At 40.7% G+C, this 14,794-nt stretch overlaps 1 protein-coding gene across 12 annotated transcripts in view; it reads left to right on the top strand.

Annotated features, from left to right (window-relative positions):
- Positions 1–294: 294 nt before the first annotated feature.
- LDB2 (LIM domain binding 2) overlaps positions 295–14,794 on the top strand; it is a 383,293-nt gene continuing 368,793 nt past the window's right edge. For 4 of the 12 annotated variants that reach the window (XM_082389515.1, XM_082389505.1, XM_082389516.1 and 1 more), the window contains exon 1: positions 295–742. In XM_082389515.1, coding sequence (XP_082245641.1) covers positions 611–742 — 132 coding nt within the window. In that variant the 5' untranslated portion in view covers positions 295–610. The remainder of the gene's footprint in view (positions 743–14,794) is intronic. The other 8 variants (XM_082389504.1, XM_082389507.1, XM_082389506.1 and 5 more) reach the window with 7 other exon arrangements.

Here is a 14,794-nt window from a genome sequence, read left to right on the forward strand (position 1 = left end):
ACGTTTCTGAACCATTACAACGGTGCGGCTGTCAGGGGTGAGTGGCTCTGGCAGCGGTTAAACCACCTATATGCTAACAAGCTCAGCAATCAGGTTGTGAAGGGTCCTGGCTAGGGGAAAATAATCCAACCAAACCTTAGACCTCTGTCAGGCTGTGAGGAGAATTATATTTTTGAACTAGTCTACAGTGTGGACAGGAAATGACCTCTCCACAAACTGCTTCTTTAAAAACAAGCAGTGGTGCCTAAAGCTATCCAGCTCCCCTCTCTCTCTCCCCCCCCCCTCCCTCCCTCCTTCCCTCCCTTCCTCCCTCCCAGCCTCCCTCCCTCTCTGAAGCTCCTGCTCTCTCCCTCCCCTCCCGAGAGCTCTCCCTCCCTCCTCCCTCCCTCCCGCTTGCTCTCCGTCTCTCTCTCTCGCTACCGAGGGCTCCCACAGCAGTTCCCAGCCAGTGTGTTCAGCCTGCCTGCCTGCCTGCCTCTGTGTGTGTGTGTGCGCGCGCGTGTGCGAGCGTGTGCGTGCGGCTACTTTGTACTGTGAAGAACACAGCCCATGTGCTCTGCATGGACGTTACTGCTACTCTGTTTAGCTTGATTTTCGGCAAGCAGGCAAGATGTCCAGCACACCACATGACCCCTTCTATTCTTCTCCTTTTGGCCCATTTTATAGGAGACATACACCCTACATGGTACAACCAGAGTACCGAATCTATGAGATGAACAAGAGACTGCAGTCGCGCACAGAGGTAAGTACTTCAACCTTGGGTGTGTGTTTGTGTGTGTGTGTGTTTTTTTTTTCAAACTGTGCCTGAGCTTTTCCTGGGTGGCTGGCTGCATTCTGCGGGAAGTGTCCCACTAGATACTACCACGTACGTGGAAATGAGCGCCAGCATGAATCCACTAGTTTGAACGCTGGGTTTCCAGGCACAGCAACTCTTGGAGCTGGGGACAGTTTCTGCCGGAATCTTGAAATAGACAACCCAGCACTTGATTCGCCTGCCGGGTGTCCAGAAGTGCTGCTCTACCAGAACTCTGGCATTTTCAGGCTCTCAGTCGGTCCCCTTAGCGTTTCTTGAGATAGAATTCCGAGGGATTTGGTGATCATTTGCATCCAGCAAAATAGTTTTTTTTTAAACAAATCCCAGAGGAAGTCTGCTTGACCGGCATTTGCTTTTCAAAGTCATCAAAATCGAGGTGAAAAGGGCAGAAGAACCACCCTTCGTACTTTTCAGAACTAGCCCTGGAGGGGCATGTTTGTCTATTTCCGTGTTAAATTCAGAAACCAGTTGCTTGGGGCAAGGGGTTCTTGACTTTCTTTCCTCGCCGGTGGGAGTGTCTCCCAGGAGCTCTCACTTCCACGGGAGCTGGCTCAGAATTCAAGTCAGCTTGAGTTTTTGCATATTGTGATCTTGTGCCCCAGAGAGAAGCCTCACCTACTCGAAAGCAACTCTGGGAGCAGAGAGGAGACAGGACTTTCAGAACTTTGTAAATGCAAAACTCCAGACCGCCTCCTGCAATTTAAATATTTAATGCCAGTTGACTTTTCCTCTGTGCTGGCTGGGCTGGTAGGTCCTACTGCTGGGCTGTCCATTTGCCTTTAAGTTGGGGCTTTGTGTTGAAGTGTTCTGAGAAGGAGTTTGTTATAGGGGCACCAAAGTCACTTTAGGAAGTAGAAATCGCTGGGAATTCTGTCTTCTCTGCAGAGTACAGATACCCGGAGGGTTGATGGCAAAGAGCTTTCAGGGAATAGCTTTGGTAGAATTTTAGGTAGAAGCTTGACTCTCAATTCTGGAAAGGGACTCAAGGTTGTACGATAAAATAAAACACACTTGCTTGAATTGTTAACAGAGCCATGGAGAATTCATGATGTTTAATGTATTTAATATAGCTAACAAGATGTGACCTGCTTTCTGATTGGCTAACTGCTGGACAAGGACTGATTTAAAAAAAAAAAGCTGGGCTGTCTTTATCACTGCTATTTTCTCTATATGTTAATACATCATAGATGTTAAGCGTACTTGATGATACCCTTGCTCTCCCCAGAAGCCAGTAGCTTTTATACAAGTGTAAACTCTGTCGTGCTAAGGGTGGTGAGCTGTTGGCAGAAAATGATATTTGTGTGTTGTTGTGTGTGTGTAGTTGTGTATGTATGTTACAATTTGTATATTGCATTCAGATCTTTGCAACTGTGTATTGGAATCTTAAACTCTTGCACAAACTATTGATTGTGGCAGCCTGCTTTCAGAATTAGGAGGACAGAAAATGTCATACAGTTCAGGCACACATAATTGCAACACAGATTTGGAGTTAAAAAAAAGTCTTAAAAATATGATTAGTTTTAAAAAAGAGACCAGGGGCCTTTATGGATCAATTCTTGAACAGCAGCAGGATTTAAAAAGAACCCGTGTCCATCTTACATTTTAGAAAGTTTTTGAGGAGTTGTAGAAGGAGGTTTTCCTCCATCCTTCTCGGTTAAGAGAGCAGGCAGATTTCTCTGATATCTGTGTTCTCCTGTGTCCCTTAGTTATCACCTGGCCAGTTCTGAGCTAGAATACTTATCTGGAAGACTTCTCTATCCTGGCCCTCATAAAAATCTGCAGGATGCAATAAGGTCCCCACATTTGTTTCACATTTGAGAGAAAACCTTTGAAAGTCCCCCATTCATAGTATTGTTTCTTAAAACTGGCACGTTATCTTTTATGAGAGCTAAACTCAGGAATTCCTAACTTTTGGATTCTGGGGTATTACTTTTAAGTAGAAAACCTGCTTCACAGCTCAAGATACTGGAGAGGAAAGCTTGCTATGACAAATCTTAAAGATTTTTTTAAACCTCGCTGACTGACAGAAAAGCACTGAGAACTGTTTTCTGGTATGTTCTAGAGCCAACCCTGAACATTTCTTCCCTTAATTAGATCTTTTTTATAATTATCCAAATAACTGCTCTGACACTTCCTTTTTTCTTTGCCAAGCAGTAAAGGATGTCACGAACCCAAGGCCATAAGTTTGTTTTCATTTCATATGAAAAAAAGGAGAGAATCAAATAATTGCTCCTAAGATATATAAATATTAACATTCGATATTAGATTTTGATCAAAGTTTGTAATGGAAAAAATATTTAGAAAAAAATAACTTCTTGAAAATGTTACATTGTGCACTTATCAATATTAATGGTGACTATTTATGGTGAAGTTGTTCTGAGCCCTAGAGAGGGATTGGTTGGAATAAAGTGCAGTAATACCCAACAAGAGTTATCAGTTTATTCACACACAAAATCAAATAGATTGTTGAGTGATTACTTTTAGAATTTACCTGATGCATCCAACCATTTTGGACAAGAGAGACTCACTCTCTTTCTTCTCTCTCTCTTCTGGTTCCTGCTTCTATATTACATGGTATTATTTCATCGACTCCTAATATCGCGCTCTCACACACACGTACACACCTATGTAATACTCTCGATTCTCCATTCTTTTTCGAACGTAGACTTGCCTAGAAAGAAATTGCAGCAAATCAGTTTCAATGAAAAAATTATAATCAAGTTTGCAGAAATTTCCTAGAAACCTCCTTCTTTATGGAAAGGAAAAAAGGTAGTAAAGAAGCATGGTGCTCACCTACACTCCTTCCATAGATGACTCCCCCAGAGCATTCTCTCCTGGGGATTGATGCATTTCTTCCAATTAAATACAATCAAATCCCTTCAGAAGCTGGGTAGTTTTAAAAAACACTGGATTGGGAGTTAATCCTTTTTCGAACTTGTTTCTTTCACTTATATGGATCTTGGTTCCTCATAAGCAAATTATCTGCAAAGGCCTCTTTAATTTAAAAATTCAGATTTTACCAAAGTCCAGGGTTTGGTTTTCTTTAGTATGAGAAAGCATTGTGAACTTGAGTAATGAGCACAGACATTACTTCTTGGCTCACGGTATTTAGTTCAAAATCACAAATGGTACTGAAAAAATAGGGTCATAGTGGAGAAAACATTGCAGGGAGCGACCCTGCCAGTCTTGTTTAAGGCCAGTGCTGGAAGCAAGCAGTTCCTGGGACAAAGTAGGTGCTCAATAAACATTTGTGAACAAGCCGATCATGAATCAGTAGATGACAGAGGAGAGAGAATTTAACTGTATCACTGAAATTGGCACCCTTCCTGAGAAGCACAATTCTGATGCCTTTGGGGGTCCTGGTACCTCCTGAAGCTGCTTTAGGGACCTGCTTCTAGTTCCCCTAAAAGTGCTCATCTCCACATTCTCCACACTTATTGCATCATGAGGCAATTTAGATCCCTAATCTTTGTGGCAAAGGGAAGCAAGTGTCTAAGAAATTACGGGACCTCATTTCTTTTTAAAGGAATATGAATGCATTACGAAGCAAACAAAAACAACACAAATATGTTTTAAATGCTGTTGGCTATTGTGGGAAATATAATTTCTTTGCAACACCAGAATCTCAGTGGAATTTCATAAAGAAGTACATAGATGTTTCCCCCTCTTTTTAATTGAAATTAAGAGAAACTCTTGGAGCTTTGTGTCAGTTTTGGTCACTGTAATTCCCAGGCAGTAGGAAGAGAGCTATGTTTTCCATTGTGTATGTTACCATGAATTGACCTGAGATCTTCCAAAATTCATTTACTGTTTGAATGGTCTTGCTGTCTCAAATGTATTTTGAAAGAACGAAACTGCACAATTTTTAGTTTAACACTGCACACAGAGTACCGTCAGACAGGACTTAAAAATGTGTCCTAAAGATTTCAGGATTTGTTCTGTAACAAGCTTCAGTAATAACAAAAATAACAGTATTTTTTTCATTTCCTGAAGTCTGTGCTATGAGATTAAAAATATGTATAGGTAAAATACGAGATCATCATAGTGACCTTCATTTTTAGTGAAAGAATTTTAATAATGTTGGATTTTTATAGAATTTAAGAAAGTTTATCAAGTTATAAAAATTTTGGATATTGTAGACAACTTTTTTTACCTTATTTCCTCATTCAAATGACCAAAAATGTCTCCATTCCAATGAAGATGTTTTTAAGTACATGGATTTTTTTCAGGTTGGCAGTATGCTAATTTTAATAAAATACCACAAACACCAGGAAAGTGTGGGTACTATGATGTATTTCTTCTGTTTTGCGGTTTTTTTATTCTTTTATCAATATTACACATCCCACTCCCAAAGAGAAAACTGTGATTACAATGGGAAGCTGCCATGTACACAAGGATTTTATTAGAATTACGGTTTTTAGTTTTACGGGATTTAATATGAACGTTGAAAATATTTGAAGACCTTGAAATTTAAATCTGCTGCTTTCACCCGGCTTCAGCTCAACTCTCCAACTCCCCGGGGAGGGGGTGGGAGGGGGTGGAGGGCTCTCAGTCTTTTCTTTCAGCTACATTTTTATATACTTTAGTCACAGGGTTTCCCGTTGTAGCATCATGTTTATTCATGGGGTAGCTTAGTATCATTGATGTTCAGATGGAGCCTAGTTAAAATGAGATTAGGTATTTTGGATAGGTGGAAAAAAAATGAAAACTGCTTTGTGATAAACTTGGATTTTTTTTTTTTTTCCTAGAAATTTAGAAAGAAAAATGGTGCTGTTACTCTGAGACATATGAATGATTTTCAGTGTTAAACACAGAACTTTCCAAGTTTTTCGAAGGGGGTTGGTGAGGAGTAGGGGGAGGGGGGATTAGTAGTGGTAAGGAAAGCTATTTTGAAAATGTTAAATGAAACCAAAAGTGAAGTTTTAAAAAATAAGAACTTCCAACCTCTCTTATTTTTCAAGATCTCTACATGGCCTCAGAAAACAAATTGCAGGACTCTTGTAAGGATTTTATTTTCCTGAGGTCTTTTTTTCCCCCCATTTTCCTACTATGGGAACTGTTTTTAATTAAAAATTGCTGCAAACTAACTATTCGTAGGAGGCCAAGAAGAAAAAAAAAAAATCTCTCAGCTCACATTCAACACAGATTCTTATCAGCCTAAAATCAATGCACACTTAAATCTCTCCCCTTTTGGTGTGTAAATTATGATATAGGATTTAAACAGTATTCATTTTTTAAGCATTTAGCCTTTTGTTTGGGTTTCAGAAAGAAATTAATTTAAAATATATGGAGACAGGGCTATAAATCTCCTTTTATTACATTTGTCCACATTAACCCATTTTCATGAGGAACACAGAAAACCCCCTTTCCGAACAAGCAAACGAAACAGAAAACAAACAACCCCAAATATTGTCAGGAACAAGATTCATAAACTTACTTATTTGGATTTGGTTGGTGGGTCTCGGAATATAATTGATCTGGAAAAACAAATCTCTTTTTGAAAGTAGCAGAAAACAGAGCTTTAAAAATGTGTTCAGCTGATGTAGATATGACATATACCTTTGTCATTTTCTGACCAAAATATTTTCCTCCTTTCTTTCTTTCCTTCCTCCTTCCTTTCCCTTCCTCCCTTCCTTCCTTCCTCCCTTCCTTCCTCCCTCCCTCCCTCCTTTCCTTCCTTCCTTTCTTTCTTTTTCTTTCTTTCCATCTTTCTTATCAATCTGAGCTTAGACTTTTATTTTACATTTAAATTCTGGCAGCATGCATCTGAACATAGGCAACTACTAATACTTGTGACAAACTTCAGCCCTTCCTTCAAGAATTTCTTTACTTCAGGCAATGACAATATCTGTGTCTGGAAATACAGAGACGATTAAGACCATTTGGTAACAAAGGGCGACATACAAACCAGTTCTTACAATGTAGTGCCCTGTTAGGTTAATTCACTGTGCCTTTGTATATTGAAAGATATACACCTTTCTGAAAAGTAGTCGTGATGATAGTAACTAGCATCTATAGAGGGGTCACTATCTGTAGGGCCAAGGTGCTAAGTGCTTTCTGTACATCAGCTCATGTAACCCTCATAATCACCTCCTGAGACTGGTACTCCTAACATCTGCAGTCTTACTGATGAGGAAACAAAGGGTTAAGTAAATTGTCTAAGGTCACACAGATGGTAGTTTAATTTTAAAAGTTATGCTGTTAACTGCTTTGCTATATAGCACTTCTCTGAGATAAGAAATACTAGCAAGGATTTTAGTTTCACCTGTGGAAATTTATTAGGTGAATGCATTCATTTTTTCCTTGGATCGGTTGACTTTGGCAGTGGCTGGAAAGATGACCCCATCCACCTAACCTGGTTGGACTATTTGCCTCTCAGATGTCTGACTCATTTCAAAAGGGACCATGTGACATTCCAAAGGATGGAATCAGAGGTGGAAAATATACCCTGGTTATTGAAAAAAAAAGAACCAAATTCACACTCCCTATTAAAGAATGAATATTTTCAGTATTCATTGAAGTGGCCTTATCTGAAGATGCACTGGACTTGTTGTGGAACACTATGCATAGTTATCTAAGAGTTTAATTTTTTAAACTTAAAAATATTTAAATTTCCATTCAGTGCTTGACTCTTCTCAGGCGTGTTCTGTGGAAGATGGTGGTTTAATTGTTTTAAACAACAATGGGATGAGTAGAAAAGCTATCCCATTTTTGGTGGTGCCACCCCCCTCCAAATATAAGATTAGGAGAGTAAATTAGAATTTGGCCTGATGTTGGCTTTCTTTGCAGGTAATCAATTAGGAATCGTAGAAAAAATAAAGGCATAGAGGGAAAAGAGCTCCCAACATGCGTTGGTTTCTCACTATCCTAGTCTGACCCTAAGAGGCAGTCTGTCCACATCGTGTGTCTTTGGATTTCCTCGTGGGAAATGAGGTTTCCTTCCTAATCCTGTAGCGTACTTTAGCTAACTGTGAGGCCGCTGTGTTTGTAGCGAATGCCTGCCAATTATTAGAGATAAGATGGATCTCTTCATGTGATCCACTCCCAAGCCCAAGATGCATGTGTTCTGGTTCTCCTTTAACGGATAAGGAAACTGAGGCTCAGAGAGGTGAAGACCAAGTCCATACATGGGCATCCCCGGGGGCTGGATCTTTTGACTCCCCCGTTCAGTGCTCTGCCCAGAAGCTTGCTGGTAAAGCCTACCCGCTCCCTGTTGGAAACCCTGACAGCCACCCCTTGCCCTCAATTTACTACCACTTTTGACCAGCCTAGTTTGAAGTTATAGTCTTCCAATTAAAAACAGAGTGCTGAGCATTAAAAGATGTGGTAGATCCCTCTGAAGAAGAGGAACCACCCCTGTTCTGGGGACATCACAAGCCCCCATCCTCTCTTTTCAAGATTTGGATGGTCTCCTAACTATACTCTCTGCTCCCTCTTTCCACTGTATAATCTATTTTCCCACAAGCAGCCAAGGTGATATTTTTGAAGCAGAAATCAGAGCACGTCACTCTCCAGCTCCCCCTCACACCTAGAATAAGCTCCAAGCTCCTTGCTCTGGCTTTTAAGGCTCTATTGATCTGTTGTTTCCTGATGGCCCCGTCTTACCACGTGTTCAGCAGACTCCAGCCACAGGGGACTTCTTTGGATCCATTAACTTGCCAAGCTCGTGCATACCTCAACACCCTTGCCCTCAGTGGTAGAATGCATGTACGGATTCCTCCATAGTAACACTTATAAGTATTAGGAAATCTAATTTGAATTAGAATTTGGCTTGGTGTTGGCTTGATTTGCAGGTAATTGATTCAATGTCTCAAAGAAAATAACGACCATGAAGGATGAGTCCTAGCACTTAGTAGGGCCTCTACTGATCAACTTAGATGCCCCCTTCACAGAGAGGCCTTCCTTGATCAGCTCATTACCCCTCCCACACACAATCTCACTCACTTTCTATCACATGCCCTGATCATTTTCTTCATAGGAATTATAGCAAGCTGGTATTTTTTTGCTTCTAGTTTATTTCTCAAGTGTCAATAGAATATAAGCCGCGTGGGAACAGGGCCTCGTCTGTCTCCTTTACAGTTGTCTGCCCAGTGCCCCATAGCACATAGTGGATATGCAAAATATATCTGCTGAATAAAGGAAATTACGTTGTACCAGCGCTATCCAGACTGACACTGGAATTTACCTTGCATCTTCCCAACAATCACCGACAACTACAGTTGGAAAAGAATCTGTAAGCCTAATAGTCGGGTGAGCATTTACAGATAGAATGTTCAGCCAGACCTGCAGAGAAAAGAAGCCTGAAGAGAGGAATTTCTTCTGTGAAAGAAGTGTTGAGCTGAGAACTTTGCCCTCTGGGTAGTATGAATCTGCTGGGAATCTCCTGACTTCTGCTGAAAAATATTTACACCTTTCTCATTTGCTATTTCTACTACTTCTCTCTTTGGGCCCCTCCCTGAGGGCCCACAGCCATGAATTATGATATGAATCACGATAATACCTTACGTTTCCTGGAGCACTTTGCATTTTGGGAAAGTGCTTTCAGGGCCATTAATTAGCTTATTTGAAGTGATTTATACAACAGAAAATATGGGAAGTTATATTAGTATATGATGTGGTTTATAATGTCTTTGTGTTTACAAATTGTGTGGTGTGTTTGTGTTGTGTGTGTGTGTGAATGTGTGTGCATATGTATGAGAGAGAGAGAGACAGAGACAGAGAGACAAGAGAGAGATATTTGCTCACTCCAATCAGATTTTGTTCGTGTATGTGTGAAACTTCTGGTTAGGAAACATGAACAACTTTTTTTCCACTAGTGTTTTTTTCTTTGGAATGAAAAGAGTAGCGTGCCTGGAATGTAAAGATCTGAACTGAAGTATGACTTATAACAAATCAGATTTGGATCCAAACCCTGGCTCTACCTCTTGCTTGCTGTGTGATCTTAGGGCAGTCATTTAACTTTTCTGAACCTTCATTTTCTTAGCCTGAATTTTATGTTGGGAGGTAAATGGCTACTGCATGTAAAAATGCCTGGTATATAGTAAGTGCTCAATAAATGGGAACTATGATGATGATGATGATGATGATGATGATTATGCTGCCCTTTTCTCTGCCCCATCAGAAAACTAAGTTGTGTAAGTCATGCAAAACATTGCTTGATTTCCTAAAAGTATCTTTATTTGCTTATTTTTCATTGAAGTATAGTTGATTTACAATATTGTGCTAGTTTAAGGTGTACAGCAAAGTGATATACGTGTGTGTGTGTGTGTATATATATATATATATATATATATATATATGTTCTTTTTTCAGATTCTATTCCATTATAGGTTATTACAAGATATTGAATATAGTTCCCTGTGCTATATGGTAAATGCTTGTTGTTTATTTTATATATAGTGTTGTGTATCTGCTAATCCCATAGTCCTTCCCCCTCCCCCCTTCCCCTTTAATAACTGTAAAAGTATCTTTAAAAATATATCTTACAAGGCTTGCACAAGCATATTTCAATTTAATGAATGAAACTTGCAGTGACATGTAGGATTTGTGGGTTTGGGGTTCTTATAATACGTGACAGAACCATCAGGGCGTTCCACCATCATATAATAATGATGACACAATAATCATACACCTTCTTGTGGCTGTGATCTCCCCCAAAGTCCAGGTTATAATTAACTCTTAGACATACCAAGGTTAAAGGCTAAGAACTGATCAGTGTATGGGACACACGCACACCATTCTATTGGGGAAAATCTGTGTTCAGGGTTTGCTCTAAGAACTCAGTGGAGACAACAGAACATTGAAATGTTCCCCTTCACCAGTGCCTTTGCAGGGCCATCTAAACAGGGACCCTGGGGAGGGCTGGAGAGCACACACCCACTGGCCTTGACGGGCCATTTTGTCTAAAGAGGTGCACTTCTCAAAATGCTGCCTGGCACGGACTCCTCCAAGGGAGCTGTGTCCGTACTGGGTGAAGCCCAGAGCCCCACCTGCGTGTCTGGACTGATAACAGCCCTGCCAAACGGATCCACTGTGACACCTTGTGGCTTACTCCTTAACACGGTGCAATGTACACGGGTGGAACTGGTGATGCCCTGAACAGCACCATGTGGCATCTGTCTGGCCAGGGGGATCAGGTTGACAGGTAGTAAAGCTACCCGCCTCTACTTTCTTTATGGATGCAACCGAGTGTTACGATGGGCTGCTTTGTCCCACCGACTTCAGTGTACAGCCTCCCTGATTTTTCATATTGAATTCCTTAAATTACACATACCTTCTTACACTTCATTTCATTGGCTATGTCACCTGTGATTTTTATGTAGAATTCCACATTAATAATAATTTTTAATCAACCTTTCTAGAGAAATAGCTTACATAACTCAAACGTTACATTGTTTTAAATTTTAATTTAATACATAATAAGTGAAATATAATTTAAATTTACATTTGTTTTAATATATGTTATATTTTTGAGAGGGTAGTGCTTTAAATTTTGCCTCCCATTATGGGTCATTTCTTAGGATTCATGAAAATTTGGTCTTGAGACTGAAAATCTGTGTAGACAATCAAAAGTTACACTAATAATTTATACAAGGCTAACCGTTTGGCAGTACGCACACACACAAAACCCTTCTTATGCCTTATAATGTTAGCCATGATTACCCTGCAGTTGGCTGAAATTTCTTCCTTGAAATTGAAATTAAGCAGTTGGTGTGTATCACGTGCCTTTGAAAGGTTCTGATACAGAAACTTTGATGGAGCCTATGGCTCCGCAGTTGGCTGAATCCTAGAATTTCAGGGCTCGAATAGATGTGAGTGATCATCGAGTCCAAACTTCTGATTGTGGAGATTGTGGAAGTGCCGAAACCAGACACAGGTGGCGCTTACCTGGACTACAGCCTGTTGTGGATACAGAAGTGGTCTCAGGTTTTCTAAATCATAACACTAGCTGCCCAGGTAATACCCAGGAAGTGGCCACATCAAACACTCTTACCTATCACTAATTTGTACTTCAACCCTACAAACACTTTTCCTTTTCAAACCCCTTTCTTCTTTCCAGTTTTCCAATTTGCCCTAAAATGGTATCGATCTTTAGCATCATGCTATTGATGTTGAAAAACACATCACTAAGCTTTATTGCTTTAGAATTTATGACTGTTTTCCTTGCCAATTTATTTAAAATAAAGTTGCATATGTTTTAAGATATAGGTCTACTTTTTCTGATTTTAAGAACTTGGTTCATTATCAGTAATAAAATATTTGTAAAGTACAGCAGTGTACAAATAGGTAAATACAAATTATCTTTAGTTCTACTATGCAAAAAATTGCTGTTAACATTTTAGCATATCAATCTAAGACAGACATCAGCCTTTACATGCTTAGGGACATACCGAACACCTGTTTGAATCCAGCTCTTTTAACTAAAATTATGAGTATTTCACCACGTTCTTAAATCTTCTTAAAATTTTGAGTTGCCTGAATTATTTACACAAATGTTTATGTTTTTAACATGATATATATATTTAAAAAATTATCCAGCTTCTTTGCACCATGATTTGATCTCAAGGAAATAACATTCTTAATAATCAATCTTGTCCCAAGTAAGTTGGAGGGCTGCTGATATAAGGAGTTAGCTATGGTGCCTGTTGTGATTACCATTAACATTTAATACTAGTCAGAAATCTTGCACCCAGGGCTCTCTGTCTCCTTTTAAGAAAGCTTTCCCCTCCCATCTGAGGGCAGATCATTTTCCCCCCGTTTATCTTTCCTTTGTATTATTTCTGAGTCGGGAGGCAACCAGCACACAACCTTGTGCAATGTCTGTAAATCAAAAGATTTTTGCACAATTCCTACTGCAAAGAGGGAGGTTGAATTCATGTTAAGAGTTAGTGTTGATCTAGAACCAGTAGTTGGGATACAGCCAGTTAACTTATGATACCGTTTGAAGGACATGTCTTCAATTCAAGGAGGAAAGTGATATCTCATAAAGTGGGCTATGTCATGAGTTGTACGCAGTATTATCTTATTGTCCTCACTGGATCGAAGAGCTCCTTGGGGTCAGGTACTACCTTATTCATGTTTTATCCATCATGACAATTGACAGTCTTGGTGGCCAATTGCAGTCTTTTTTTTAAAGGTACATTTCACAGAGGCCGCCATTTTGTAACTAGATTCTGAGTTATCACTGTTTTTATATGGGTGATATGCATTTTATAGATAAGCCTCACACACATGTTCTAGGAAAGAGCAGTCATAGCATGCAATCAGACTGTGTCCCCTGCATAGCATGAGCTTTGAATGATTAACTTCTGGAGTCCAGCAGACTTGTTTCTCTCCTTACTATTTGTGTGACCTTGAGTGAGTTAACTCACCCTTCTGTGCTCTGGATAATGTGGGGATGATAATAGAATCTACGTCCTTGGATTTTTATGAGGATCAGGTGAGATAATTCTTATAAAGTGATGAGCATAGTGCCTGCGCCCTCTGAGTGTTCATTACTACGATGACGATGGCGCTGATTTGCTTGGCGGATGTTGAAGTCTACCACATGTGATATTACTGGTCTGGAGGTGAAGAGGGCAGCATGCCTGACTTGAAAGGGCTTAGTGAGACCACAGTAAGGATTTGCAGAGAAGGAGGGATGAATGGGAATTTGCCAATTTAAGAATAGTGGTGGAAAGGATGCTTTTGGCTGAAGGAAAGGCACAGGCAAAGAAAGTGAGTCTCAAAAGGTGATGCTGTGTTTGCGGAAGGGTGAGGGTTTTGGCATAGCTGGGGCTCAAGGTCTAGGGTGGTTGTATGAGTGTGTATATATGTGCGTAGGGTGGGGTTGGAATGTGGTTAGGAAATAAACCTGGAGAGGAAGTGAGGGCTGGTTGTGAAGGCTTCGTTATGTCCAGTGAGGCCGTTGGTCTCTATCCGTTAGAGACTATCTGCTGGACTTCAGTATAGTGAGTATGAACAGGGCCCTGGCATGATTATTTAATTTCTCAGTGCTTTGGTTTCCTCATCTGGAAAATGACACAAGAGTAGTCCTCACCTCATAGGTTTTGTTTTAGGGAATTTCATGGAATGAGGCCTTTAAGCTTTTAGACCTGCTGGTCTACCACCTCACTACTATGTAGTAAGGATTCCATCAACATTGGTTTCTACTCTCAGGCAAAGGGAACTAATAAAGGTACTTTTTGGCCCGGGCAGTGAAACCAATGATGTGCCTTCGAGCAAGGTCACTCTGGTCACTTTGTGGAGGGCAGACTGGCAGTCTGTCTAGGAGCGCATTTGTCTGCTGAGAGGAGGGGGTCAGTGGATGGGGAGATGCACAAAGGAAAAATGACACACATTTACTGGCTGGCTGAGCTATTTTTAGCCTAGCGTGTCTGAAGCAAAGGATGGATTTTCATGGCATTTTTTTTTAAGACGCAAAATTACTGTAAGCCAAAGTTATGTAACTTGCCTAGGGACACTTTATTTGTCCACCAATGAGGCCACTGTGGGGTCCACAAAACTTTTAGCAGCCATTTTAGAGGGTGGGTCCCCAGGGTCGCCAACCCTGACTTTTCCTCCTGCCTTGACAGAATTGGGAAACTCGAATTGATGAGCTGGGGCTTCTGGGAAGATCCCCCCCTTACCTGGCAACCAGCCTGGAACCAGGACCCCAGACGGAGATGGCAGTGAGTCAAGTGAAGAGGCTGGGTGGGGAGCGAGAAGACGGGTTGAAATCCTTTCCCACCCAGGCCACGTAACATGGGTCTCTGAGCCTCAGTTTCCTTGGTGTAGAATGGGCAGGACAATAGGTCAGCATCTGAGGGAAATCTTGGACACTCAGTGAGACAGTGGAGGGACACTGCCAATACCGGGAGGTATTGGAGGGTGGCGGTGCCCTTCCCTACCTGGAATTTCATGTCATATCGAGGGCCAAAGAATTTTGTTCAAGAGTGTTTCTTAGACTCTTCTCACATTTTCTTTCCTCCCTAAACTTGA

The sequence above is a fragment of the Balaenoptera borealis genome (genome assembly GCF_965194805.1).
Source record: "Balaenoptera borealis genome assembly, chromosome: 4".
Taxonomy (NCBI): Eukaryota; Metazoa; Chordata; class Mammalia; order Artiodactyla; family Balaenopteridae; genus Balaenoptera; species Balaenoptera borealis.